Source organism: Nothobranchius furzeri, chromosome 14, assembly GCF_043380555.1.
Source record: "Nothobranchius furzeri strain GRZ-AD chromosome 14, NfurGRZ-RIMD1, whole genome shotgun sequence".
Taxonomy (NCBI): Eukaryota; Metazoa; Chordata; class Actinopteri; order Cyprinodontiformes; family Nothobranchiidae; genus Nothobranchius; species Nothobranchius furzeri.
Genome location: NC_091754.1, coordinates 23,353,188 through 23,379,641, shown reverse-complemented (window position 1 = coordinate 23,379,641; position 26,454 = coordinate 23,353,188). Strand labels below are relative to the sequence as shown.

General features: G+C 41.5%; 1 protein-coding gene across 1 annotated transcript; it reads left to right on the top strand.

Moving 5' to 3' along the window:
- Window positions 1-3,772: 3,772 nt before the first annotated feature.
- On the top strand, window positions 3,773-26,216 carry tbl1x (transducin beta like 1 X-linked). Its single transcript, XM_015966352.3, has 15 exons — window positions 3,773-3,913; window positions 22,588-22,706; window positions 23,124-23,269; window positions 23,412-23,631; window positions 23,839-23,971; window positions 24,050-24,191; window positions 24,271-24,334; window positions 24,420-24,517; window positions 24,627-24,687; window positions 24,765-24,886; window positions 24,959-25,033; window positions 25,113-25,240; window positions 25,663-25,828; window positions 25,905-26,006; window positions 26,086-26,216. The coding sequence occupies exons 2-15, from the start codon at window positions 22,649-22,651 to the stop codon at window positions 26,110-26,112; spliced, it is 1,542 nt and encodes a 513-aa protein (XP_015821838.1). The 5' UTR covers window positions 3,773-3,913; window positions 22,588-22,648; the 3' UTR covers window positions 26,113-26,216.
- Window positions 26,217-26,454: the final 238 nt, after the last annotated feature.

Below are 26,454 nucleotides of genomic sequence, written 5' to 3'. Positions count from 1 at the left end.
ACCTGTTCTTTGTTAGGAGGTCAGTCCCGGCAGCATGGCAGGAAGCTCTAGTACCATAAACCTCATAACAGAAGCGCAAGGGGAAAAAAAGAACATTAAAACAGGAATATCTGATTATTCCAATAGAAGAAAATATATACAGTAGGAGGTGCTGTGGTTTGTCGTCATTGAAGCAGCCTGTGAAAGTGCACAACGTATCTGGAATTTCTTTTTCTTTGATGTCTTTAATAAGGCTTTGAGGTAATGATGTTCTATCTTTACCAAGCTGTAATTTTAGGCAATTTTCAGGAAAGTATGAGGGGGCGGTCTGAGGATCAGCACTCCCGCCCAGAGGGTGGTTGCTTTCTAGAAAACAAGGTAGTAAAGTGGAGGCGAAATCAGGCAAAGGACATTGGAATGCTGGAAAACAAAGCACTTATCTAAATACCGGTCTCCATTTCTCACATCCAAGTGAACACTCAGTTTAAGGAGACAAATTGCAACAAAGGCTGACATAATTCCTTTAAGTCTTTATAAAAAATGTGATATGTTTTAGCTGAAAGACAAGATTACAGCACCAAGGGTCACTAAAATGGTCTGTCTTTAAAGATATTTAAACCACCAAATAGTTCCCTAGCACAGCCGCTGCTGCAGCTCACCTCTCCTCATGGGGATGGGTCAAATGTGGGTAAAAAAAAAACATCAGCCCTATTATCACCTGTAACCTAACCTATGACTCCAAGCAGTAAACATATTGTTGGCCCAGTCCCAATACTCACACTGCCATGGACGTAATTTTCACTTTAGAAGTGGGGGGGACACGGGGGAGGGGGGTATCTTTACAGGCTTCAACACAAACGGTTGCTTTCCGCTTGGTCCTAGAGCTCAATCAGTGCCAATTTAATATAGTGTAATATTGTTTTTGGATGGTAAAAAGTACAGGGGTCAAAACTTGACTTGGGAAAAAGTGGGGGGGACATGTCCCCCCTGTCCCCCCCCCAAAATTACGTCCATGCACGCTGCACCCTACAGTTCTCAGCGAAATGCACTTGGAGGAAGTCCGCAGTTAGCCTTCTAGTGCGCTGTACACAAGTTTGCAAATAATTGCCAAATTTGGACAGGGAGCATTGCCTCATCGACTGCAACGCATGCCAAGATGCTGGTTGCTGTGATTCTTTTTGAGAAAAAAAAAAACAACTTTATTAACAGTTCTCAAACAAACAACCAAACAATTATTTGAAGTAAATCTACATTCATGGCTGCTTTGTCTAAAATATTCAGAGCATCAACTAATCCTAAAATGAGCTAATTTCATTTGAAAATACACATTTTCAGAAATGACACTTCAGCCCTTTTTCTTGCAGCAATGGATTATGGGTAATAGCCTTCACCCAAGTCTGCATTGTTGGAATCTAGGGTAAAGGGAGGATCAACGGTGCAAATGGGGCGTGACTTCCGCACTTGAGAATCGGGACATCCTACTCAGTCGCACCCCTGGTTGGGATTGCGTATTTGAAGGCCGCAAGTGTGGAAGTGCAAGTATTGGGACTGGGCCCTAGTTTAAAAATTTGCTTTCACACCCCACAACTTTCCTGTTTATGGTGCGGCGGTGGAGTTACAGTGCCACTGGCATAGTCACATGCTATCTTTTTAGAGATATTTTTCAGACACAAAAACAAAAGAAACTGTTAATAACATCCAGTTTCTTGTTACCTTCTGAAAATGAGAATTCCAACTAAATTCCACATAGCATTGGAAGGCGACCTCCAAACATGATCTCATGTGGCAAACCTTTTACCAAATAAGGGTTGTTCAAGAGAACTGATCAGGCAGGACTCAAAAAAAAAAAGCAGCACATGGTTGAGACATCAAAGGATGACAGGCATCTGCACGTTCTCAGTGAACTGTGGTCTGTTTGTTTGATTCAAATGGCTAAGTATTCCTAACTGTGACCGCCTCCTGTGATGACAGTCATTAAGGTCAGAAATGATACGATAGTGTCATCATGCAACTGGCGGGGCCACAAGAAATATAAATATTTAATTACTGAATGATTAAAAAATGTATAAAATATAACAAAAGTAGTTACTTTTACTCTTAATTTATATACATTTTTAATTTAAAGGTATTTCTCTAATGCAGTCAAAGCTATATAGTGTATTTCATTGTATTGCTGCCCGAATATTAACAAGTACATTAATCACAAGTAATCTAGATATCTAAGATTCATGTTTTCTGCATGAACAAATTTAAGTGCAGAATTTGGCTACTTGGCCTGATTTGCAGCTATGTTAAATTAAGTATGTACACATCAAGAATTAAACATGTATTTTTGTGTTTGTCCTGATTTTAGACACGTTTTGCCAATATATCTGATCTTTAGTTATGCATTCCAACATCTTTGTCTCATTATTTATTTCTTGTCTACAACAATGCCCTTTGTTTGTACATATGTTCATTTTGTGTTTCATATAGTAATTACCAAAGCTATTTTCCTAACTTTTTTGTGGCTTATCAGAGTCAAATTTGACTTTCTGTCTCTCTTAGATCATTCAGACTTTCATCATTGTTGTTTTGTGTCTTATTTCATTCTCTAAATTGGCTATGATCAAAGACTAATGGATGCAGCCACCATGAAATTACCCATTGATTTGTGCACTGCTGTTTTGAGGTCTTGAGTTTGGATTTAGCTGTTGCAACAGTATGCTGCTGCAGCGTGGAGAAGCATGGAAAAAGATCTGAAAGAGCTCAATGTGGTTACAACTAAAGAGAATGAAAGCTTTGTAAATTATTTATTTATTGCTCTAGACTGTAAAATTCACTGCAAAACAAAAGGAGGCCATTTGAGGGCCTGTTTTGTTTTTGTGTTAATCAGTTTCTAGCTTGGCAAAACGACGTGTTCCCATTTATCTATTTTTGTGTTGTTTATTGGACTAATTTAGGATCTTTGCGACCATTTCATGGCGTTTTCATTGTGCATCGGCCTCCAAATAGTTTGCATGGTGAGCCCACTCAGTAATCTGCCCATGATTACACACTGTACCAAATCAAAATGCTGTCATTGTTTGCAAAATAAGTATTGCGCAGATTCTACAGTGTGTACGGTAACCAAAGGAATGTGTCACACTGATGTCAACTTGTTATTTACTTTCCAAATCTGAATGACTGAGCAAGGCGAAAGGAGAATTAATCAACCACTGTGTGACCAGGCAGGCGAAAAATAGCGTTGTGGGGGAAGGGAAGTGGCTTAAAGCAGGCCAGCATGCTGGAGTGTACTCAGCAGTGTGCTTAAACTACAAAACAACACACGAAAGCAATACAATAATATGTAGCAACTTGATACCATAAGCAATAGGAAATGTAGTTTACTGGTTAAATATAAACCCTAATTATAGAACTGAGTGATAAAAAATGCTATAGTTGCGTGTTTGCTTTACAAAACGAATGATTAAAGAAACACGTTATTATATCATGGCGTGTGGTGGCCCAGTTTAGCTAATTAAGTCAGTAATTAAAGAAAATTCCGTGTAGAGTATCCAGGTTTAAGGTCAAGCAGCCTTCACCCCACCTCCCCCCCTCTCGTGCGAGTCTCGCGCTGCTGAGTGTCTCTCTCCGCTCCCGGTTCTCAGTGAACGGTGAAACTCCACGGAACAGCCTGCGCCCCACAGCCACAGAAACTCGGGCTGGTTCCAACTTTTTTTTTTATTCCTCCTCTCGTGTCCGCCAGTTGTGACGGTGTCTGGGGCGAACACGCTCTGGTGGCACAGCAAAAATAAGCCGACAGTGAGTCATACTGCGCGGTCGGAACTTGAAATATGACGATAAGCAAGATGGGAGGAAAGTGTTTTCTCGCTTACTGAAGTTGGAGGTTCTCCTTGTGGAAGAGGAAGAGGTGGCGGCGGACACCACGAGTTCACTCTCACAGTAAGAAACGGTAAGCCCGGAGGCTCGAGGCGCGGCGATGCACTGTACCCGGACTGTTCCGTTCTCCCAGTTTGGGCTTTATTCGAAGCAGATAACGACTTTCAGAAATAGATGGATTATGGCGTAACCGGCTCGCGCTGACTCCACACGTGTGTTCCAATTCCTAATTGCGTCTTTTAATTTTCTCCTACATTGTTGCAAAGCCCAACTTTTTCTGCCACTTTTTTTAAATGCTCAAATTATGCAATGAGTCTTTGGAGTGCTTGACGAAATACACTTTTGATATGTTGTCCCTCTTTTCCAAGTAGTAGTTTCATCTATTTTGTCCACATTTGTAATAATGTCATCAACCAGCACATGCAGTTGCATATGTTGTTGTTTTAGGCTTCTATTTGAATGAAAGCATTTAAAATGGTCATGTTGAGTTAGGAAGCGCATGTGTGTGTGGGGGAAGGGAACGACTTGTGTTACTGTATAACTACAATGTTGAGCTGTACCTGTCAAGCTGCTGTAACAGTTTGGCCCAGACACGAGTTTATAACAAACCTGGCGTGATATAAAAGCGTATACATTAATAAAGTAATGGAGGAATGGACTTACACCTTTAAAATCAGGTCCAACATGGCCTTAAATTCTCAGTTTGCTAATTGAGGCATTAGCACAGTGTGTTGTTTGTTTTAACCGCACTATCCCAGTAATCCAAAATATAACTGCTTATTTAGTCATACACAAGGATGTGTTGTTGATTTCAAAAGTGGGGGGAAACAAATGGCTTGACTGGGGGGGGGGGGGGGGGGAGATCCAAACTGCCTTATGGCAGTGGAGGGGGGGTCCTCCCCAATAATGATCAATGTCTAATGTATTTTTTTTCACTTGACTATGTTCAGCCTTTTCTCAATAGTTGTGTGCAATATATGTGCAATATTGTATTGCACCTTTTCATTTTACATTTTTATGCAGTCAAAACCTGACCCAAGTGACCAATCAGCTGTCCATCTTTAGTAAGGAGACCCGTTGGTTTCCCATACATACGATTTAACAAACCACTAGTAATTAAAACTAGGGATGTCCCGATACAACTTTTTTACCTCCGATACAATACCGATATTGCAGCCTTCAGTATTGACCAATGCCGATATCAATCCGATCCGATATCAGCACCAATCATACTTATCTTTTACCTATTTCATGGTGTGGAATATATGAAAGGCTTAATCATGTGATATTACTCAATCGGAGAACAAGAGTATGAAAACTGTTGGTTGCAAAAATGTGAACCTTAACGGACTGCTTATATCGGAGATTTTTGGTGCAGTCCGATATAAACCGATAGTGTTTTTGGGCTGATAACGAATTACTTCCATTGCTAATTAAAATTCTACTTATATGCACCTGAAAGTAGTAGTGGAATTAACTATTTGTAGCACTTCCTGTTTGATGCATGATATTCATATTTATGCCAGAATGATCATGTGATGCAACATTGATGGTGATGTAAAGGTTTAGAAAAGTTTGTATCAACCACTTAAAAAAACTTATTAGAGGTGAATTCAACTCATTCTCAGGTTGGTTAGAATTATCTTGCGCAGGTAAGATATTGACTGTTCATAACATTTGTACATCACCTCAGTTTGAAAGATGTAAACTATCCCTTTAAAATGTTACACCATCCTCTTTGTTCTTACAATCGGGAGTAGCCAGGGGCATTTGTGAGGCATTTTGCCTAACTTATCTTTATTACCTTTGGCTAGTAACCTTTATTGTTTCTGTAAACACTCAAGCAATCAGCATCATGCTGCTTATTTACATATTACAGCAGTTCCTTCTTTTGTACCAGTGTTGTGTGGAGAATTTCATGTTTCCATTGGTTAGTTTTCAAAAGTGGGGTCTAACTAATTGCGTTGGTCATGCTCCATTTTGGACATCTTTTAGTTTTCTTGAATTGTGTTAACTGTACGCTGAGCACTACCATTCCTAAAGGACAACCAAATTGTATCGCCATGATTCATTCCTGTTGGTGACCTTTTTGTTTAGGAAGGCTTGAAATTGCACAGTGTACACCCATCTTATGTTAGTTTCTTTATGCTCAGTGGGTCTGAATTATGTTCCTAGCCTGCTTGAATGAGAGCAGATGAAATTTGTGGTTGAGATGACCCAGATGTCTGTCTGGGTGTCGTGTTTCAATCGCTGTCAGATGGAGCTGGAGCTGATAAATGTCTTCACTACTGCAGTCATTTGACACAGCTCTTGTGCATATAGTACCTTTTTCTACTGAAGACAAAAGGCCAATTTAGTTGGGGGGTTGTTGTTTTCTGTGGTGTACAGTTTAATATAAAAACATTGTCCAGCCTTACACAGTTTTAAAAAAAAGCCATTAAAATCTATTGATTGCAAGGAAGCAGAACTGAGCTGTATGGGAGTTTGTGTTAAAAGCAGAAAGCCAACTTCTGCGGAAAAGTAGGGCAAAGAAGTCCCCAAGAAAGCCTTTGTCAGTCTTGTGGTGCAACAATGCTCTGTTCTGAGCCATCCAAATATTTCTGTAGCAGTATTTATTTATGATAGGCCGTTGGGGGGAGGTGAGCCTTTCTCCACCCCCCTCAAAGAGGTGTGCAGTGTTCATGGGCAACCAGCCAACTGGCACATGAGTGGTTACTCTGAAATTACGCCCATACAAGTAGTGGCTGGTTGAAGGCCACAGTTATGCATTGCTTATATTTTTGATTTGGTTTGGAAGTGTTTTGTCATTGCGTGAAAAATAGTGTGACCTTATTTGTATCAAAACAAATCCACCTCCTCTTCAAGGCGTGGTAAATGTTCTACTATTTCTTTGTTCGTCGTGGCTTCAGCTACATAATCGAGTTCTCATAAGGCTTCATAATCATTTTGCTTTTAGACTTTACTCCTTTTTTAATCTAATGTTCAGTCTTACTGCATATTTGTGTGACTCTTTGCTCTGCCAGTTGGACAGTTTTTTTCCTCCCCAAAGTCAGTCCATGAGCACAAGCACACATTGTTTGCCATATGTAACGTAGAAGACTGGGATCTTTGCTGCAGTTGTGTAAGTGCATCTGCTAAGTGTTTTAGCCCTTTCAGGAAGGAAAAAAAGTTTTATGGAGATACTGATACTGTAATTGGGTGACTGTTGGGGAAGTTGTGCAAGAACCTACAAGTCACAGCAATGTCACAATGTCCTAATCTTTTCACTCTGCATTTTTGCCATTGAATCAAAAGCATTGATTGTTGTTAAATCCAGAACTTGTATGTCACCAGGACATTTGCTGTGAAGTCCTGACTTTATTGCACAGCAGCCGCATGATTTTGGCTTGAATTCTATGGAGGAATGAAGCAGTGAGGAAATAAGGATTGGTCCAGCCAAAAGAGATTAATATGAAATCGTTGGGCTACCCCTCCTATATCTGTTGAGCAATCTGAGATCACTATAGAAGAAGTCACCATCAATTCAAGGGAGCATTTAGATGACAGCCTTAGTGGATTTTGGACAACCACATATATCTTTGAGATGATATTGTAACAAAGGTTATGCATTTTTATTATATATTTTGTTATATATTACATATTTAGGAATCACTTTCACACTTTGGTATACACGCAAGCATATTACAGTGCTAGATATCTTGCGAGTACCGAGATATTCATGTGAGCACAGCGTTTTGTGAATATGCAAATGTTTTTTAAAGTGTTTAGTCTCACATTCTAATAGAAATTGTATTTTAGGAGTCTTGACATGGCACTGTGTAAAAGTAGGTTAGAGTACAAAAATCTTGAAATGCCACCCGACCATTTTTGTAGACTCTACTGATGTGATGTTCACAAAAGAACCAATTCTTTTAAACGGCTCTTCAAAGTGAACGATGAGAGCTGAGTCCTAGTAGAGAACTGTTCATTTTTCTCTCTCAATAACCAGATGAGTGCTTGCCCCCGCTTCCATTGATAATGGGGGGACATTTTGCGCAGCCCCCCTGCCCCCACAGCGATCACGCTGCTTCGTTGAAAAGACTCAGTCATTTGAACGGCTCTATCCAAAGAGCCATAAGACTCATTACTAGTAGACTCCTAAAAAAACGCAACCCTAACCTAAACTATCTTGTCAGATGTATCAACGATTGATTACACACTTGTGTTTGAGATGTTAGTGATACAGATAAAGTAACTCAACTACCTCAAAACCTTTGTAAACTGCAGTAATAGGCCTACTTCAATGATTAGACAGGTTCATGAGCAAGAATGCACCACAAACTGGACTTGCAGTGAAGAAGAGCAATGGGGAATTGGATGATATACTTGGCAAAAACCAGGGAGAATCAGTAATATTTTATAGCATCATAAATATTGTTCAATATGTCCCTCGCTGGATACTGTTCCTGAAAACCACCCACTGTGACCTCGTAGTTGGACTGGCATGACTTAGGAGATGGAGTCAAAAACCATAGACGTCTTTTGATTGTTGATTAACCATCTTAAGATGCATATTCAGCCACCTGCTGTTGAAGTCTTTATACCAGTTTCCAGTTATTGGTGTAAAAACATTTGGAAAGAAAAAAACATACTTTTGTAAACAAGGCCTAAAGCTGGGCGGACACTGCAACTTTTATCCAATATTAGCTGATTTTCCACTCTCTTTGATGTCAGGCTGAGTTTTTTTGTCATGCATCCTGTAGTATACTGGGGTAACAAGAAGCAATTAGCACCACACGACTAGCTCCCAAATGGGTAATTGTTTAGTCGCATGAAAATCAAACATGTCTGAAATTCTGCTCGTTCCTCGAGAGGGCATCACATTGTTGAAGCAGCAGCAAGACCCAAATGTACCAAAACGTTCACACAGAGCATCAACACATCTGCCTGCCATTACCTTGTACATTTACGTAATCTCTTTTTATTTTTTACAAAGGAAATGCATGTTTGCTGTGTTAATATAAAGTAAAAAGGATCCCTAAGCCTTGGTTTACTTCCTACATGTCATTCATTCTTCTATCTCCAACCCCCATAAACCTCTGCATTCCTTTCCTACAACTACGGCAAGCCTCAAGTACAATAGACGTCAGTAATAGCAGTCTCATCTCTTCCAGGTTCCTGGATTCATAAAAATAACTTTTCGTAGCCTGCTTAAGTCACGCATAGAGGTTTTGTCTTGAGCTTTGTTAGCCATTCAGGACCATTGTTTAACTTTAGCTGTAATGAGCAAAAGTATAAAGATGTTTCAGATTTTGAATTGTTGATTTATTTTCCTTACCTGACTTGCATCAGCAATTAATAAGTAACTTTAAATTAGTTGCTTCTCCTAAAACAACTTAAATTATGTTTTTTTTTTTTTTTTTTTTTTACTAATCAGTTGCTACTTTCAAAAGACTCACTAGCCTGGAAAAAATAACTTCATCCACATAGAGGAAGTGAAATTTTCATGTATCTGCTGTTGCATAATTTCAGATTTCCAGGCCGTCGTAGGCGTTGAAACAGATGAACAACTTGTCCAACCAGTGGTGAATAATGGTGTAAATATGAATGAATTAAGAGTGAAAAAGAAAGAATGTCATGGCGTTTATGTTGTCATTCTGCTTGATTTTAAGACAATTAAGCGTTAAATAAATTTGCCGTATTTTTAGATTGTAGTCATTCAGACTAAGTCGCTCCGCAGGGTAGCCGTAGCGTCCACACACTGTGATGGCAAGTCTTCGGTGTGTCGTATTGTTTCCACCCAGTTCAAATGCTGGCTGCAGAAATGGCTGAGAAATGACTCAGAATGTAGATCAGTGTTTCAGTGCTCTTCTCTGGCTTGTTTGTTTGACCCTCATGTCAGATGGAGGGAAAGCGCCAGGAGAGTGTGGGGTATTTAAGGTGGCATGAGCAGCTGTTGATAGAAAAGCAAGATCTACTGGTCACCATGGCAACAGTTGTATCACCCACACTGCTGTGTCTGTGTTTACAGCTTATTTGTGCAGTCCTCATCTCATTAAAAAAAACGCTTGGCTCAGGAACACTTAGTTCTTTCTTACTGTTGAATAAATGCAGAAACTCTAAAAAAGGATGATGCAATTCTTCCGTTTTTATTTGCACCAGAAGTAGGGTTACATAAAAACAAGGCATGGTCTACACTCCTCTGAAGAGGTTACATTAAAAATATTTTATTTACATAGAGGAGCATACACACTATGGGTAAATCAGTTTGTCATTTAGTCATTGTGCTAATAATGTTTAGTTATAAGTTTTCCAGTATAAGCCAAACTGTGTTTTTGGAGTGAAGGTCAAACAAAGCCTCAACATACCATGTTAACTGTCCCAATATGTCACCTTTAATTCAATTATTTAGTTAAATTTTCATACTGTAAGACACAATAGGTAGTCTTTATCCATTCATTATTCTCACGTGAAGGTTCTCTATGAAATCTGATTATTAGATTTAGGGACAATGTTTGTTGCTGATTGAGAAAAAACAAAAAGCCTGTCTCTGTGCAGCCATGTGGCTTCACAAACAGGACAAAAGGCCATCCAGGAAAGGCAGTTTCAATAATGCATGTTTGCAAGACCACAAAGCAGTTAATGAATTTGTCCTCAGTTGGATGGATAGATAATTTAGTCTTGACTTTCTGTTTATTTGAGAAGGATAGAAGAATGCCGTCTAGCTTTTGTCATGTTTTAAAGCATTTTTATAAGATGCACTTTCATGCTGATGCCCATTATTAATTTATGCACTGTAAAGGTAACAAGAAACAAATGTTTCGGTTTGCCTGTCTGAGCTGGATGTGGCTTGTGCAAGACTGGCGTTGCCTCTTGGCAACAAATGGGAGTTGTCACTTTAATTTGATGTCAGCGAGTTCAGTGTGAGAGTGGAGGTTCAGTTCTGGCACTCCCAGCTGAAGACTTCTCGTCATTTTTTGAGCCTGTTATTAATCCCACTCTTTTCTAAGAGAGAAATTAAAACTTGTTGGTATTTACTCTGAGTGTGTAGCACTTACACAAAGTATTGTGCAAACCTTAGATGAACTGCTCATATTTACAAACTGATTTTTAAAAAAGGCTCTGGATTCCTGGTAGGAGAGTTAGTCTGCCATGTTTTAAACTAAAGTTGCAGAAGGAAGAAATGTATGCTTGAAAATTTTGAATGTTGAATGCAACCCCTCACTGTATTTGTAATTTGTATACAAATTGTCGTAGTCGTGAAAATTTTTACCAAATACTTAAATTTCTTCAGCAGCACAATTTTTATTGTCTTGTGCATTACAGCATTATGTGACTCCTCCTCAGTAACATATTCAAAGCTAAATGTCCAAAAACCACCTGGAAGCCATAATCGAGCCGTGTTTCCCCTACATGGGTTCAGACGTGCCCACCTCCTCCCTCCAACGGGGGACGCACATGAGCGAAACGAACCGTGATCTAATTTGCTTGATATAGCTCATATTACAAATGTAACAGTTTGGACTGTTTATTGTGAGGTTTCTTTCTGTTAAAGTCAGTCTTAACTGTAAATATCATCTGGGTTTTAGTTACCACAACAGGGTTAACCCCAGAAAACTAGATAAGCCTGGCGGGCCGGACCATGCGTGTGTGGTGAGGGGGATGGTTTGCAGTGCACACGGATCGCTCCACTACCATTTCTTGTCAGTATCAGCGGACACGAGGCCCACGGTTTGTTTCGCTGCTGTGCGTCCGTGTCAGCCTGGCAGGTGACCAAGGCCATGCAGCCCGCCAGGCGTATAAAGCGCTGGGGGAAACCCTGCACAATATATCCTGTATTGTGATATATATCGTATCATCAGACTCTTACAGATACTAGGGATGCACCGATCAGGTTTTTTGCTGCCGATCACCGATACCGATATCAAAGAATGCTGATCACCGATACCGATCACGTGGATTGGCCATAAATTTTCTACAACATTATAATGAGTGCTACAAACTACATAATCTGGGAATAAAGGAAATGTAACCTAATCTAAAATGGTCTGTATTAAGGTTGTCACGGTGTGAAAATTTAACCTCACGGTTATTGTGACCAAAATTACCACGGTTTTCGGTATTATCGCGGTATTTTTTTTAAACGTGCTACATTTTCACACAATTAAATAAACCCTGTATGACAGGAAATATTGTCCTCAGTTTGTGTCTAAATTTTGCCTAAAATGTGTTATTTTGTAATTATGTTGTTTATTTGTTTACATTTTTCCCGTTTAGTCTTTAAAATACCAATATTTGCCCATAACTTCGTATTTTATGTCTGTTTGATGTCATCATTTAAAAATATTAGATCAGATGATACTCAGTACTCAAGTAGCCTTCTAATCAGATACTTTTTTTACCCTTACTTGAGTAATAAACCCTATATCAGGAAAATATTGTCCTCGGTTTGTGTCCTTACCAGTGAGATTTGCAGATTTGGGAAAATGTCATCAGGCAGTAATCATTGTTAAATTTATAATTATTCTCTGAGAGAGACCAACTCTTATCTGCCCCTGGGAGCCCTGTAATGCATAGCGTCATTTCAACATGGGGGTGTCCGCGACACGGTTTATATCCAGGTAGCGGCGCTGCGGCTGCTTGATATAGCGACTCGTTGCATTCTCCCTCAACCCAAATCCTCGGATCACGCATTTTAGCTAAAACGCTAATGTTAACTTGCCTTGCGTTGACTGTAGAGTTGTGGGTGATGGTCACGCAGATGTGTCATGAGATAAGAAGCGTTGCTGCCTTTCACACACTTTTTCTGCTCGTGCTGCAAACAGGATAGCCGCCCGTCTTCTATAAACTCCCTCGGCATTCTTCAAATATCTAAAATATGCCCGTACTTCCGACTTTGTCTTCTTTGAGGGATAATAAATGTCCTCCTGAGCGCTGCCGTCTCCTCCTTTGACCATTATTTCAGCTTTAGCTTCAAGAAAGTTTTGTTGTAAACAAAGCGTGTATGTGCCGCCGGCAACTTCTGCAGATGATACGGTGGCTGGTAAGGGTCACCGCGCCTACACCGCAGCCACGGTAAACCCACCAAGATAATATAGTTTTTTAAAAACAAGACGGTTATTATTGTCAACTTTTTTTGTTTATACCGGGGTTTAGCGCTACACTGGTTACCGTGACAACCCTACCTGATCGGTTTGCTTTGATCTATTTTGAAAATTCCGATCAAAACCGATAGGGGCGCTATCGGCCGATTACGATCAAATGCCGATCCATCGGTGCATCCCTAACAGATACTCTCCCCTATTATGGCGGAGACTTTACATCTCTTCTTTCAGGGTTTTCCCCCAATTCTTTTTCACTTAGGCGGGCTTAGTGAACATTTTTCTAGGCTGCATGAAGCAGCCATACTGTTTTAGTAAATAGGTCAAAGGTAGTGCTGGTTGATGACAGCTGTGTATACATTTGGACCTAGTCACATCACCAGAAAATACTGAATAATGCACCTGGTCAGTACACACTCACGGTCGAAATGTCTCTACTTCAGTCCAAACATCTGACGTTTAAAAAATTTGCGATCACAAGTTAAATTCAAATGTTTGCTTTGTAAAGAGCCTTGGGGTGACTTGTGCTGGTATTTGGTGCTATAGAAATAGAATTTTGCGATATGTACACAAACAAACACACTAACACAGTTCTCTCTGCTACCACCTTTACACTTTCATAAGCTGGGGAATACCCTTACTCGTTTTGATCTGTGATCTCTGACTGCTGGAAGATGCTGTAGATTAAGGTCCTATTGTCGCCATGAATAACCTTAATTTTCAATCCATTAGATTACCTTAACAGGTAAACGTGCAGGTAAAATGCTCTCACTGTTCAGGTGGAGCCTGTGGTTGCCATAAAAACCTGCAGACGTCTGTTTCTCTTGGCGCTCGGCTTGCCACCACCGGTTAGCATCAAGTGTTGTCACCCAAAAGAGGCGTGGGAGAAGTGTTTCCCTGTAGCGACTGAAGGCTACCATCCCCCACAGTCCTCTGACCTACATTGGCTGTCACTGACTGACTTGCTGAAAAAGACAGGGGACAATACACAAATGGTTGTTGTGATTACCTGTGTTGGAAATCATTATTTATCACCCAACACCCCTTCCACCATCCCCTCCTCTGGTTCCCATCCCCCACATTCTCTTGCTCACTCCCCTCCCTCCCCCCTCCAGACTGCAGCCCAACCAGAGGCTTCAAAGGCGGGTTTTACTCAGCAGAGCAGTTCAAGAGAAAATGGCTGCTGTTTCCAGGTCTTGTTTGCACATCTGTCAGGAGGTGACTGTTCAGGAGAAAATGGGGTCTGTGGTATGCTGTTTTATTTTAACAGCATTGTATTGAAAACTGGATGTGTAGGAGACGACATATTCTTTGGTTCCCTTCGCTTTACTATATTAGCGTCTGAGGATCTGAGTGCAGGAAGAATTTGATCAGATTAAGTAAAAGATCGATGATTTAGATGACAATTCCCACACAACTCGACACTGAACGTGGTAAAACTGCTTTTTTGTGTTTATGGTTTAAAATATGTCAACAGTATGTCTCCTGACATCTATTTAAAGACTCCTACACATTTTCTTTGTTGCTTTAAAACGCCTCAAGGGCAATCATCTATCCAAACGGGTTCATGTTTCTTTCTGAAAACATGGTTTGTTAAAACAAATCAAGCAGCTTCAGCTCAACTATTTTACCAGTTTGTGCATGTTCTAATCCCCTCGTCCTTTATGGAGGTTTTCATTTGTTTCTTGCAAGTACTTTATAATGTGATTTATTCCACCTTGAACCGCTCGAAAATTAGACAAATGCAGTGAAACAATAATGATGGAAAAATAATTAACTCAACATTCTGTATTTCAGGGAAACATTGAAAGATAAACTGCAACACTAAAGCTTTAAAAAGGTTTAGTGATTTTGACTTTTTCTGTCATGAAACCTAACCTCACCTCACCCTCACCTGTGGGGTTGCCTCCCCTCCCCCACTCAAAACCTGTAAATGTAGTTTAAAATAATTACTTCAGTTTGAGTTTTGGACAACTCGCTTGTCTAGTTTTATCCAGGAATCACAACATGCATCACTTTGGCACTTCAAAGTTATGTTTTTGTTTGCAATTTCTGCCTGGTAGCACCGCTGCTTCGCTGCACCGCCGCCTCGCAGCGAGAAGGTTTGAATCCTGGTTGCGGCTTTTCTTCATGGAGCTCTCCTCACATGTGTAGGTTTTTCTAGGTACTCCAGCTTCCTCCCACACTCCAAAAACACACAAGTTAGGCTAAATTGTAAAGTATGGTGGCTCTCATAAGTTCAAATTTTTTTTTCTAATTTCTAAAAGTCATTTACGTTGATTGTTTTCAAGAAATAGTGAGACAAATGGTAAATGGCCAGTATATGTATAGTGCCATCTAGGGTTGGGCGATTTGTACAGTTTTTCCCCACCTCCAATGGTCAGTCAAAAAAAGATGATGGACGATTTATTCGTGCATGTGACGTCATGACGCACGGACTGATTTGCGAACACAGAAGAAGCCCAAAACTTAGATTTTTTTTCTAGACAAGCGCAGCACATATGTTTGCTGGAAGAGAAATTTATATTTTTCTTTTTGTTTAATTTTGTATTTGTAGTTTGGCAGAGTGACGTATAAATGGCCCATATTAAACACGGTTAACTTAAAATGTTAAAAAGAAGCCTCGTCTTTGTTTCCCAGTGGTGCCCACTGGTGAGGTATTTTATGTAAGCAAATTGTTTCGTTCAGAACAAAAACATCTGGGGTTCTTTCTTTTATAAGTAGGGGATGGAAGGAATCACTGCTGTTTGGACGTACTCTGAGGAGGCAGCTCGCTGCCAGAGGTCACGTGATCCATTTATCCCTGTCACTTTCATTTTTAAAATAATGAATAATCATTCGTTAAATTTTCATTCATTTTAATTAATCTTTAGTCCAACCAAGCTGATCTGAATTCCCCACTAACATGAACAATGTAATTAATCGATTTCACTTAAAGTAGGAACATTTCACCTGCTGCGGCTCGAACGCACATTCCTCCTGCGCCGCGTAAACCTGAACTGGTCACCTGTAGCTCGTGTGTAATCAAATGTCTATAGAGAGCTTGCTGAAGAGGTTATGAGCCTTTAGACTTTTGCCTCAGACAGACTCATGGCTGTTTAAATAATGTTCTGGATGGATCTGTGCTCTGCTGACACACTCAAAGCAGGTGCAAAGCAAAGTTTTAAATCGGGGAAACATTTCTCCACATAAAATAACCAGAAGTCTTCCAGACTGAAAGATAGAAGGGTTTCCACTTTCCACTCAATGCCGCACTTTAGTAGCCTAGTGAACTAGACCAAATTCTTGCTTTGCAATACATTTATTTAGTCTGGCTTGCCAGGCTAGCACTTTAGTGCACGATGTTGAGTGCGTCACAGACACTCTCCAAACCCCTCCTCAGAGTGCCGCTTGCACGTGCACTATCAGCAGCCAGAGGTGGAGGAGGTGAGAAAAGGGTCAGATGCGCTGATGGAGATGTTTTCTTGATTTTTACCTCTGCGATGTTCTCTGTGCGTAGCGTGTAAAATATTCATCAGTAACAAACAAATAAATAAATAAACAAGTCGTCTCCTGTAAAAAAACAACTAACGGCTCAGCCCATCGCCGATGGTCGATTCATTTGTCCCATCGCCCAACCTTGGTGTCGTCTTTAGGTTCTACAACTCCCCCAAGGCACTTCACAACACGATTAGTCATTCACCCATTCACACACATTCACACGCTGGTGGGAATGGGGCACACTGACAAACGCGAAGCCTACCCAACACTGGCGCAACTGATGTCTCCGACCTCCAGCAGGCAAGGTGGGTGAAGTGTCTTGCCCAAGGCCACAACAGCCGTATTCTCTGGTCAGAGCCGTGATCGAACCTGCAACCTTCAGCTTACTGGACTGGAGCTACTGCTGTCCCCTCAAATGCTTCCTGAAAAGGCAAAGTAGCCTAGAAATCTAGACCAACCGTAGAAGTGGCGAAAGATTTTGCACTAGAACAGTGACAGACAAAAACTACAAACATGGCGCTCATTTGAAATGGCTTTTGTATCAACTTTGAATGATTTAGACTTGGGCTTTTATTTGAAACATGAGCAGATAGAGATACTGCCTTTATTTTTCAAATATGTCTCTTTTTCAAAAACGGAAATATTTGCTTCTTCTTTGACGGTGTATGGTGGACTGCTACATTAACTGATTACCGTTGTGTTGAATACATCACATTGTTCTTTGTTCTGATTGGTTCTTGCGCTGAGCAATAGGATGCGGAGACAGATGGTGCGAAACCCGTAGACTCCGCCTTGTGGCCAGACTATAAACATATAGGATGGCTTTCCAGGCTAGAGTAGTAGTGCTTTAGGAGGAAGTTGGAATTTTAATATTGTTGCCAGTCAGTTCAGATTTGCATTAAAATGGGTCTGTGGTTGGATAAATAAACCATGTGCTCAGACAAGCTGAGGTTCTTTGTTGTTTTAGGGTTAGATCTCTTTAACAGTTTAGGCCCAGTACTCCTGCAAAACAGGTCTTTTGGTTATTTGGGCTATAATTAAAGTACGAGTAGTTAGGTGAGCAGATGAAGCCAGTGTGTAATATTACTTCTAAAAATAGCAGAAATGTAAATGCTGCTTTACCTACTTAATTGTCAAATATTTCTCTTTGTTAAAAAAATCCAAATGTGTTTGGCTTCTAACAGTCTTGAAGTTCAGACCTGTAGGTGGACCTCTTCCTGTTATTCAAAGGTCAGAGTCTTCAGTTGTACCTCTATGGAAATCGTTCAGTGTTGCCAAAGACAACCAGATTGTCATCCCATAGAATAGAATAGAATAGAATTTATTGATCCCACAGTTGGGTAATTCATTTATTACAGCAGCACCAACACTTAAGGGAATACTTTGAAGAAAATAATAACAATGGTACTTGTATATACACATAGGCAGTAGACTAGAATTGTGACCTTCGACCACTAAATACCAAACATAAAAAAGGATAAAACTTGGGTTACAACAATATGCAGCATACTGCAAGAGACACGGACATACTATGTAAATCTGGTATTGATGAGTATTGAACACATAATGAATATTGCATTGGTGTTATTGTGTACCAGGATAATGCCAGTGCAGCTTAAACTGTGGAGTTTTACATTCTTACTGCAGAGGGGATGAATGACTTATGGTAGCATTCTGTTTTACATGCGTAAATGCATATATGTGTGTGTAATGCAAACACACCAGAGGATGGTGTTGGTATGTGCAGTGATACCGGATTACCTGGTTACTTGTCAGAGGAAGGCAACAGCCAGTATGTTTACATGCACATCTGAGTCCAACTTAAGTTGATCTACGGTAATAAACCGGGAGCTTTTATCTTTTTTACACAAATGTTATAAAAACAAATTATTGAATGGTATGGTAATCAGCAACATGCACCCTTTCATGTCGGATTCGTTCCAGTTAGCTTACAGTGACACAAATAGTCAACAAAAGCTAGCAGGGGTAAAGCAGAAGGAGGAAAAACAGGATACGCAACATGGCCAACAACGCTGCAGCACAGCTTATTTGGTACGTGTTGTACTGCTTGGTGTTACACATGTTACTTTTTGGCAATCAGTGCATTTACTTGCCCATCAGAAAACCAAACTATTGCCCTAAATAGACTGAAATGCGTTAGTCTTGCTGAAGGCGAATTGGTTCTAATCTTGACTAGGCAGTGGAAACGGTCCTCTGACCATCGTTTATGATATTCATATCATGGCCACAAAGTAGCATGTGTAACACCATCAAACAGTACAGTACGTTCCAAATAAGCCGAGCTGCAGGATTGTTGTTGTCCATTTCTTCAGCCATCGTGCATATCCTGTTTCAGTTCCATCTGCTTCACTCCTGCCAGCGTTTGTTTACCACTTGTGCTGCTACAAGCTAACCGGAAGAATGTCCACTAAAAGGGCACATTCCGCCACCTACTGTAGCAAAGTGGAACGAACTTCATTTGAGAGTTTGTTTTTCTAACATACACGTAGACTAGGATGAAGGCTCCCAGTTTATTACCTCAGATCGACCTAGATCGACTTAGATGTGCACGTAAACACACTGAATGATATTATCAGAAGTCTGCATCCACAGTCTCATCACTTCCGAAATGCAAGTGTCCAACCGGTCACAGCTCGCCTGAGCTGTTTACGTGCAGAGTAAGTTGGTTTCCTTGGTACTTCAGCTCCATTAGAACCAGTTTAACTTCAGTCAGTCTAATGCATTTAGAAACATTTTAAACAATCCGACTTCAGTCGACACAAGGCGTATATTTTGGTTTAAAGATGCTGCATGTAAATGCACTGACTGGGGCTAAATAGACTGGATAACATTGCAATATTTAAATATTTTGAGCAATTTATACACATGGAAAATGTTTGATTTGTTGGCTGCTTGTTGGAAAACTACTGGGTCATTGTGATACGTTTACCACCAAATATGCAGATTCTTATCCGTTAATAACATCATTGTTTTACAGCTGGAAATCCTTATTGGCTCTAGAGCAGTGCGCAGCAGACTGGTGCTTGTATGGCTCACATGGACATGCATGCAGCATGGCGTCTGCTAATTTTACACTCAATAAAAACAGATTTCACCTACTTGTTTCTACTGCAAACAAAGCATCCAGCTAAGCACCAGCAACTTCTATAAAAACTGTTTTTCTTTCAGTGTGTCGCCCTGCCCCCACTTCTTTCCACTCTGCAGTTTGCTTTAAAGCACCATGATAATCAAAGTACAGTGTGTGCTCCAGATTTAGAGTCGGATATTTAAACACGATGTGGTAGCAGGCATGTTTCGATTCGTCCTGAGAGGCAAGGGGACCGGCTGACAAGGACACGAGTGTGAGTAGGACAGGATCAGTCTGCTGTAATTATCTGGGATGTAAATAGAAAAACAGACATGCATATAGGCTCAAATTGCAGAAATATGGCTAGCCGCAATCTTTAGTAACCTCACACGATTTCATCAACCCATTGCATCAAAGGGCTAACACAATGGGAGGAAGCATTGTTTTATCACCTTGTAAAATCGTTTCCACCTTTTTTTACCCTCTACAGCAGCACTAACACAAGCAACATTAGCTCATACCTTTAATTATTCCAGATATGTTTCAGACTACCCCCAACTGGCTGCATGCAACAGGCCATAACATGCAGATGTGTTAGCAAAGCGCCAACGCAGCACTGCCACAGGAACACGTTAAAGCTCTTAGGAGCCCATTTGTCCTAATGATCACGCCACCACATGTCTGCTCGGGGTTCCTGCAGTGGAACGGTGGCTGTTGTAGAGTAATTGCCCCAAAAGTGCAATAAACGTCCTAATGAGCCCTATACTCCCAGCAGGCATTGTCATCATTGACCCATTGAGTTCTTTTGTCATTCTTAACTATTGTCTTTTCCTTTGTGCTGTCTGCTGCAGCCAAATTAGACACCAAATTGTGTAAAAATAAGAATTCAGCAGCATTGTCTTACTGATTCAGTCTGTTTTGCGTTTTTGCTGTTTGTTTGATTTTTATTTATTTATTTGACTGAGAGACCAGAAAGTCGATGTATTCGTCAGTTCATTTGTTGCAGCATGACCTATTGACTAAATGTTTTAGCCTCCCTGCTCTGTGTTATGTCAGAAATATTAGGTCACTGAAATGTTCTTTTGTCTCCTGAACATGCACCAAATGGTGATTATAAAAGAGGAGGCTCATTTATCTAACCTGTGTTTCTATTTCTTAGAAGCACACTAAGCCGGCAGCCCACTTTCTGTCTGTGTTTTGTTAGGCTGAAAGCAGTGAAGCAGCATGATATTCCCAGGTTTATGCACGGCTGTGGATTTGTGACATGATTCATATTGCTATAGCAACCCAAGCTACGGGGATTAGATGCTGTATGGGGCGTGCAGGTTGCCTGCAACCAGTTGTCTTGATTTTATTTGCATCTTGCTCTAATGCTTAGCAACTTTACGCCTGCAGTTGTGTAAGGAGCTTTTCAGTAAATGTAGGTCTTAATTATCACTCCCTGCCCAGAAGGCAAGAGGCAGGTAATGTTTATTCTCTTTTCTTTTTTTTCATGCATTTTGTGCATTTGCTCGCAAAATTTCTCCTGGAAAAACTGGATGGGTGTTAATAAAAATCAGAGTGCACAATTATTTTTGGAGTCAACAACAGCTAATCGATAATCGCAGCATAACTCTCTCCAACACACACTATTCCAAATAAATGAATCACCTTAGGTGTGTGAACATTTGTAATGCTACAGTTTCTGTTGAATGGAAAGACTCAGCAGACTTGGACTCCTTTAATTACTTGAGTGGATAAACTATAGAACAGGACTGTTTCTGGTCCCCCGGATGGCCCATTGTTTAGTCAAAAGAGTCCTAAAGCTGGGGGAGTCGTGTAATGGATGGTGGCATCTGATAGGGGGATTGCTGCTGCTGTCCTGAGCTCCTCTGGGCTGCCTGTTAATTACATCTCCAGTTGTTTGGTATGTAGCCGTAGCTGCTCTGGGAGCAGCGGCTGCTCCGCTTTGATGTGGTCAGCCCTTCATTGTCCCATATGTAAGCTAATTACCTCAAAGAAACACTCTGTGGTTAAAGCAGGACGGAGAAGGAGATGGGTCACGTTTTGCTTTTATGAATATTTCTATTATTTTCAAGGTTTTATTTGATGTCCTGCTTTGTACAGTCAAGGTTTACTCTGTTGGGGTCCTGCCCTCATGAGAAAATTACTACGCAGTATTTTCTCCAAAAGACTGTGCTATCTACGCCCTGAAGCGTAGACAAATAAGGCATATTGAGATCAGCGCCAGCAGGGATTCCATGTCCCATGATTCCCTGCAGCCGGCTCGTTAAAATAATTTTACGAACTTTAGACAGATTGATAGAGGTTTGGATTCATTTTTCCCCTATTAAAGGGGTGGTGCCCCGAGGCATATCCACGGATATCCTAATTACGTAATAAATCGGTAAATATTTCCATATTTACGAATTTTATTGATGAATCCAAAAAGTAAGTAAAGCTTATAATTTTTTTGTTGGCTAATAACCACAACAACTCCGACTGAAAGAAAAGCCCAAGGCGAGCAAGTGAATAATTTATTACGAGTAACATGTTCAACTCTGGCTAAATGCCTTTTTGTAATTGGGACAGCACCGGTCCATTTTGCACGGTGTGTCTTGTTGCTACGCTACCGAAGCAAGTCTTGTGTGGGCTAGGACGTATGGAATGACAGCCAAGCAGTTTTCATACTTGACACCACCCATTCATGTTTCTGTGAAATACCCATCCCTTTACCTCCCAGAGGGAAGGCGTGAAATGGTTTTACACGAACATGTCCCAACTCATTCTCGGGTTTCAGTTTGGCTCCTCTGTTCTCCTTCCAGTTGTTTGTACTTCTAACGTCCTCCTCCTAGACGAACTATGGATTCACAGGTTAGTTAGTTCGGATTTGCCATCAAAGCCTGGAATAATGCGTCAGTGGAGCAGAGCGGAAGTGAGCGTGAGCTAACGGGCTGGCCGCCCTGTTTGTGTTGGTGTCTGCACGTGACTGCATGAGCGAGCACAGCTCAGAACAAACCCAGGATCTTTTGATATTTGTTGAATGCCACATGCCTTAACCACTTATCTAAATGTTCATCACCACTTCTAATTTCATTTTCTTTCGCTTTTCCTTTTTAGGAGTGAGCTCAGCCTTCCATCAAACCTCCCTCCCTCCCTCCCCCCCTCTCTGTGGGCTAAGATGAGTATTACCAGTGACGAAGTCAACTTCTTGGTGTACAGATACCTCCAAGAGTCAGGTTTGTCTGACAGAGATCGTAACTGTTGAAAAAGATCTGATTTTTTTTAGTATTTCTGTAAACAAAGCACACCGGTGGATAATCACTGATTCTGAGAAAGAAAACAAACAAAAATTCTCTTTTGTGGAACTCCTTTGTGTTCTTTGTAGTTCTAATCTGCGCTGAAATCTGGATCCTAAACCTTTTGAGTCAGAAATTGAAATCCTAGCTGTGGTTTATTGAGAATGCCTGAAGCCAGGAGACTTGTGTGTGTATGTGCGTGTGTGTGTGTGTGTAAGCATTTAACAGATCGACTCTGGCATTCCTCATCATCTTACAAAAATATTGGTATTCACCTAATTCTTTTGGCTTTAACACAACTCGTCCTTCAATATTTGTGCTGTTTGCTCACATCTTGGCATGCTGTTTGGGCTCCAGGTTTTTCTCACTCAGCATTCACCTTTGGCATCGAGAGCCACATCAGCCAGTCGAACATCAACGGAACACTAGTGCCCCCTGCAGCCCTCATCTCCATCCTGCAGAAGGGGCTTCAGTATGTGGAGGCAGAAATCAGCATTAATGAGGTAACTCCAGCAGATCCTCACACACCGGGGCAACTTCAAATGCTTTTCACATGTCAGATTATGTTGAACTTTACAAAACATTGAGAGAGAATAAGGAAATTAGTCTTGCACAAAAAAAAAATCTCATTTGCTCATTTGACAGGACGGCACGGTTTTTGACGGTCGACCGATCGAGTCGCTGTCGCTCATCGACGCCGTGATGCCAGACGTGGTGCAGACGCGGCAGCAGGCTTTCCGGGACAAACTGGCCCAGCAGCAGGCCTCGTGCGCCATCACCGCCTCAACCTCTGGAAACCAGTCGAATGCACCAAAGAATGGAGAGGCCACCGTTAATGGAGAGGAGAATGGCACCCACAACATGAGTGAGTCGAGTCTTCTAAAGACGAGCTGAAATGTACAAATAGGTCCAGTTTTAGATGAATAGTGAGGTTTATTTTATTTTTCTTTATGTGACTATAAACATTCGGTTTCACTTTGATCATTTAGCCTAATTCAGTGAATCTGGGGCGTGTTTTTATTTAATAGCAAACCAACAGCACACCAGTCAAGTGTTTGCCATCTCTCTTCAGATAACCATAGCGAGCCCATGGACATGGATGTGGATGTTGAGATTCCAGCCAGTAAAGCCACGGTGCTCCGAGGTCACGAGTCAGAAGTTTTTATCTGTGCCTGGAATCCTGTCAGCGATCTGCTGGCCTCCGGGTGAGCCCGCCTGTCCAGTCCCCGATGTCTCCTGCTGTATTTCCTTTGTCTTCTAAACGTTTGCTGTGTTTGATTCAGCTCGGGCGACTCCACCGCCCGCATCTGGAACCTGAATGAGAACAATAACTCCAACTCCACCCAGCTGGTGCTGCGGCACTGTATCCGAGAAGGTGGCCAGGATGTTCCCAGCAACAAAGACGTCACCTCACTGGACTGGAATGTAGGTTTCAGATCAGGTGTCCTCATCTGTCCTCTGCTCTGTGGACAGATAAGAGCTGTGTTTCCTTTCCTTCCACCAGAGCGATGGGACACTCCTGGCAACAGGCTCGTATGATGGATTTGCCAGAATATGGACAAAGGACGGTATGTCCTCCATCACTGACACAAAAATCCAAATATTTTTGAGAGCTATCTTCTAAAACAAATGGATTTGACTTTTATTAAACAGGAAATCTGGCCAGCACCTTGGGGCAGCACAAAGGACCCATATTTGCACTCAAGTGGAACAAGAAGGGGAACTGTATTCTCAGTGCCGGAGTAGATAAGGTGCGATTCCAGGATGGAGTCTGATGCGATCCTAGAGTGGTCTGGTGGTAAATCTGCTCTTTCATTTATGTTTTTAGTCCTTTTTTTAAATGCACCTTTCATTTTCCAGACGACAATCATTTGGGATGCACATACAGGAGAAGCCAAGCAGCAGTTTCCCTTTCACTCAGGTGAGCAAGTTTGTTTTAATTGTTGTGTGTTTCCCGTTTCTGGGATTGCTGTGAGCATGTATCCGACCGTCCCACAGCCCCAGCGCTGGATGTCGACTGGCAGAACAACACCACCTTTGCTTCCTGCAGCACAGACATGTGCATCCACGTATGTCGCCTGGGCAGCGACCGGCCTCTCAAAACCTTCCAGGGCCACACGGTGAGCAGCTGGTCCACGTGACTGATCTGACCTTCGCCCCACGACCCTCTTAACCACTAGTGTTCTCTACAGAATGAAGTTAACGCCATTAAGTGGGATCCGTCAGGTATGCTGCTCGCCTCCTGCTCAGATGACATGACCTTAAAGGTAAGAGCGGTCCTCGGCTTTGAAGGGTGCGGAAAACAAACACAATGGGTGATTTGTACTTTGTTGTTGTCACACACAGATTTGGAGCATGAAGCAGGAGTCCTGTGTCCATGACCTCCAGGCTCACAGTAAAGAGATCTACACAATCAAGTGGAGCCCCACCGGCCCGAGCACAAATAACCCCAGCGCCAACATCATGCTAGCCAGGTACGAGGTTCAGCACTGCTTCCAGAAAGTTCATGATGTTCCTGTAAACAGACTCGTGGATGTTAAAGGGAAAAAAGTAACGGTCAGTGTCCCACATCCTGACCCAGATGTGTAAATGTTCCAGCTCAAAGGCCTCAGGAATTCACCCTGCACACCTGCCTTTAAATCACCCTGAAATAAACCAAACAAACTCTGTTTTGTGTCTTCTAACACGTCTAAACATCTCTTTCAGCTTTAATTTGCAACATTCACAGGATTTTTTTATATTTCTTGCACTGTTTTATTTATGCATTTTTCTATCAGAAGTGTTAATTAAAAGTCATGTTCCCACTTCCTGACTGAAGCATCTGTCGGTGTTTACTGTTGGAGTTTAGAAGACAAGCATCTTAAGCTTTATATTTTTGTGTTTTTTCCGCAAACAGTGCATCTTTTGACTCAACGGTGCGACTGTGGGACGTTGAACGAGGTAAATGCATCCACACTCTGACCAAACACCAGGAGCCGGTCTACAGCGTGGCCTTCAGCCCCGACGGCAAACACCTCGCCAGCGGCTCCTTCGATAAATGCGTCCACATTTGGAACACCACGGTAGGAGTCGGACCGGGTTTTAATCAGAACAAAGATACATTTCGTGGTTTATTTATCTTTTATTCTACTGTTTCAGACGGGATCCTTGGTGCACAGCTACAGGGGAACTGGTGGCATCTTTGAGGTGTGCTGGAACAGCACCGGAGATAAAGTCGGCGCCAGTGCATCGGACGGCTCGGTACGCTACGATTCACTTACATGATTACAAGTTTAAAATGACAGATGAGCTACAACGCTGCCTTCCTTTTCATTTATAGGTTTGTGTTCTCGATCTCCGAAAATAGCCGTCCTGAGGGTAGAACGACGAAACCTGGAAAGTGCAGAAATCTTCTGACGTCAACAAACGCTCTCCCAGCTCGATTAGGGCTGCTAAGGTGTACTGAAACCATCTCCCCTCAGGAGTTAAAGCAGCTCCAGCTCCACCTAAACTCCCTGCACCTTACTGTTTGTTGATGCGTGTTTTACGATAATCCCGAGAGAAGATGGAAACTGGCGGAGAACCCCCCCCCCCAAAAAAAAATAGTGGATTCCACTCCTAAGGCGCATCCATGTTATAAAAGGTTTCCAACGGAGACGTGCTGTGATCCCCGCAGGCTGCAGATCCAGCTGTTATCGGCTTGTGAGGG

Bases quoted from the DNA above. Each gene is read 5' to 3' on its own strand.
- tbl1x (XM_015966352.3), top strand. From the start codon at position 22,649: ATGAGTATTACCAGTGACGAAGTCAACTTCTTGGTGTACAGATACCTC. The intron at 22,707-23,123 runs GTTTGTCTGACA...TTTGGGCTCCAG, and splicing joins CAGATACCTCCAAGAGTCAG to GTTTTTCTCACTCAGCATTC. The intron at 24,518-24,626 runs GTGCGATTCCAG...TTCATTTTCCAG, and splicing joins TCAGTGCCGGAGTAGATAAG to ACGACAATCATTTGGGATGC.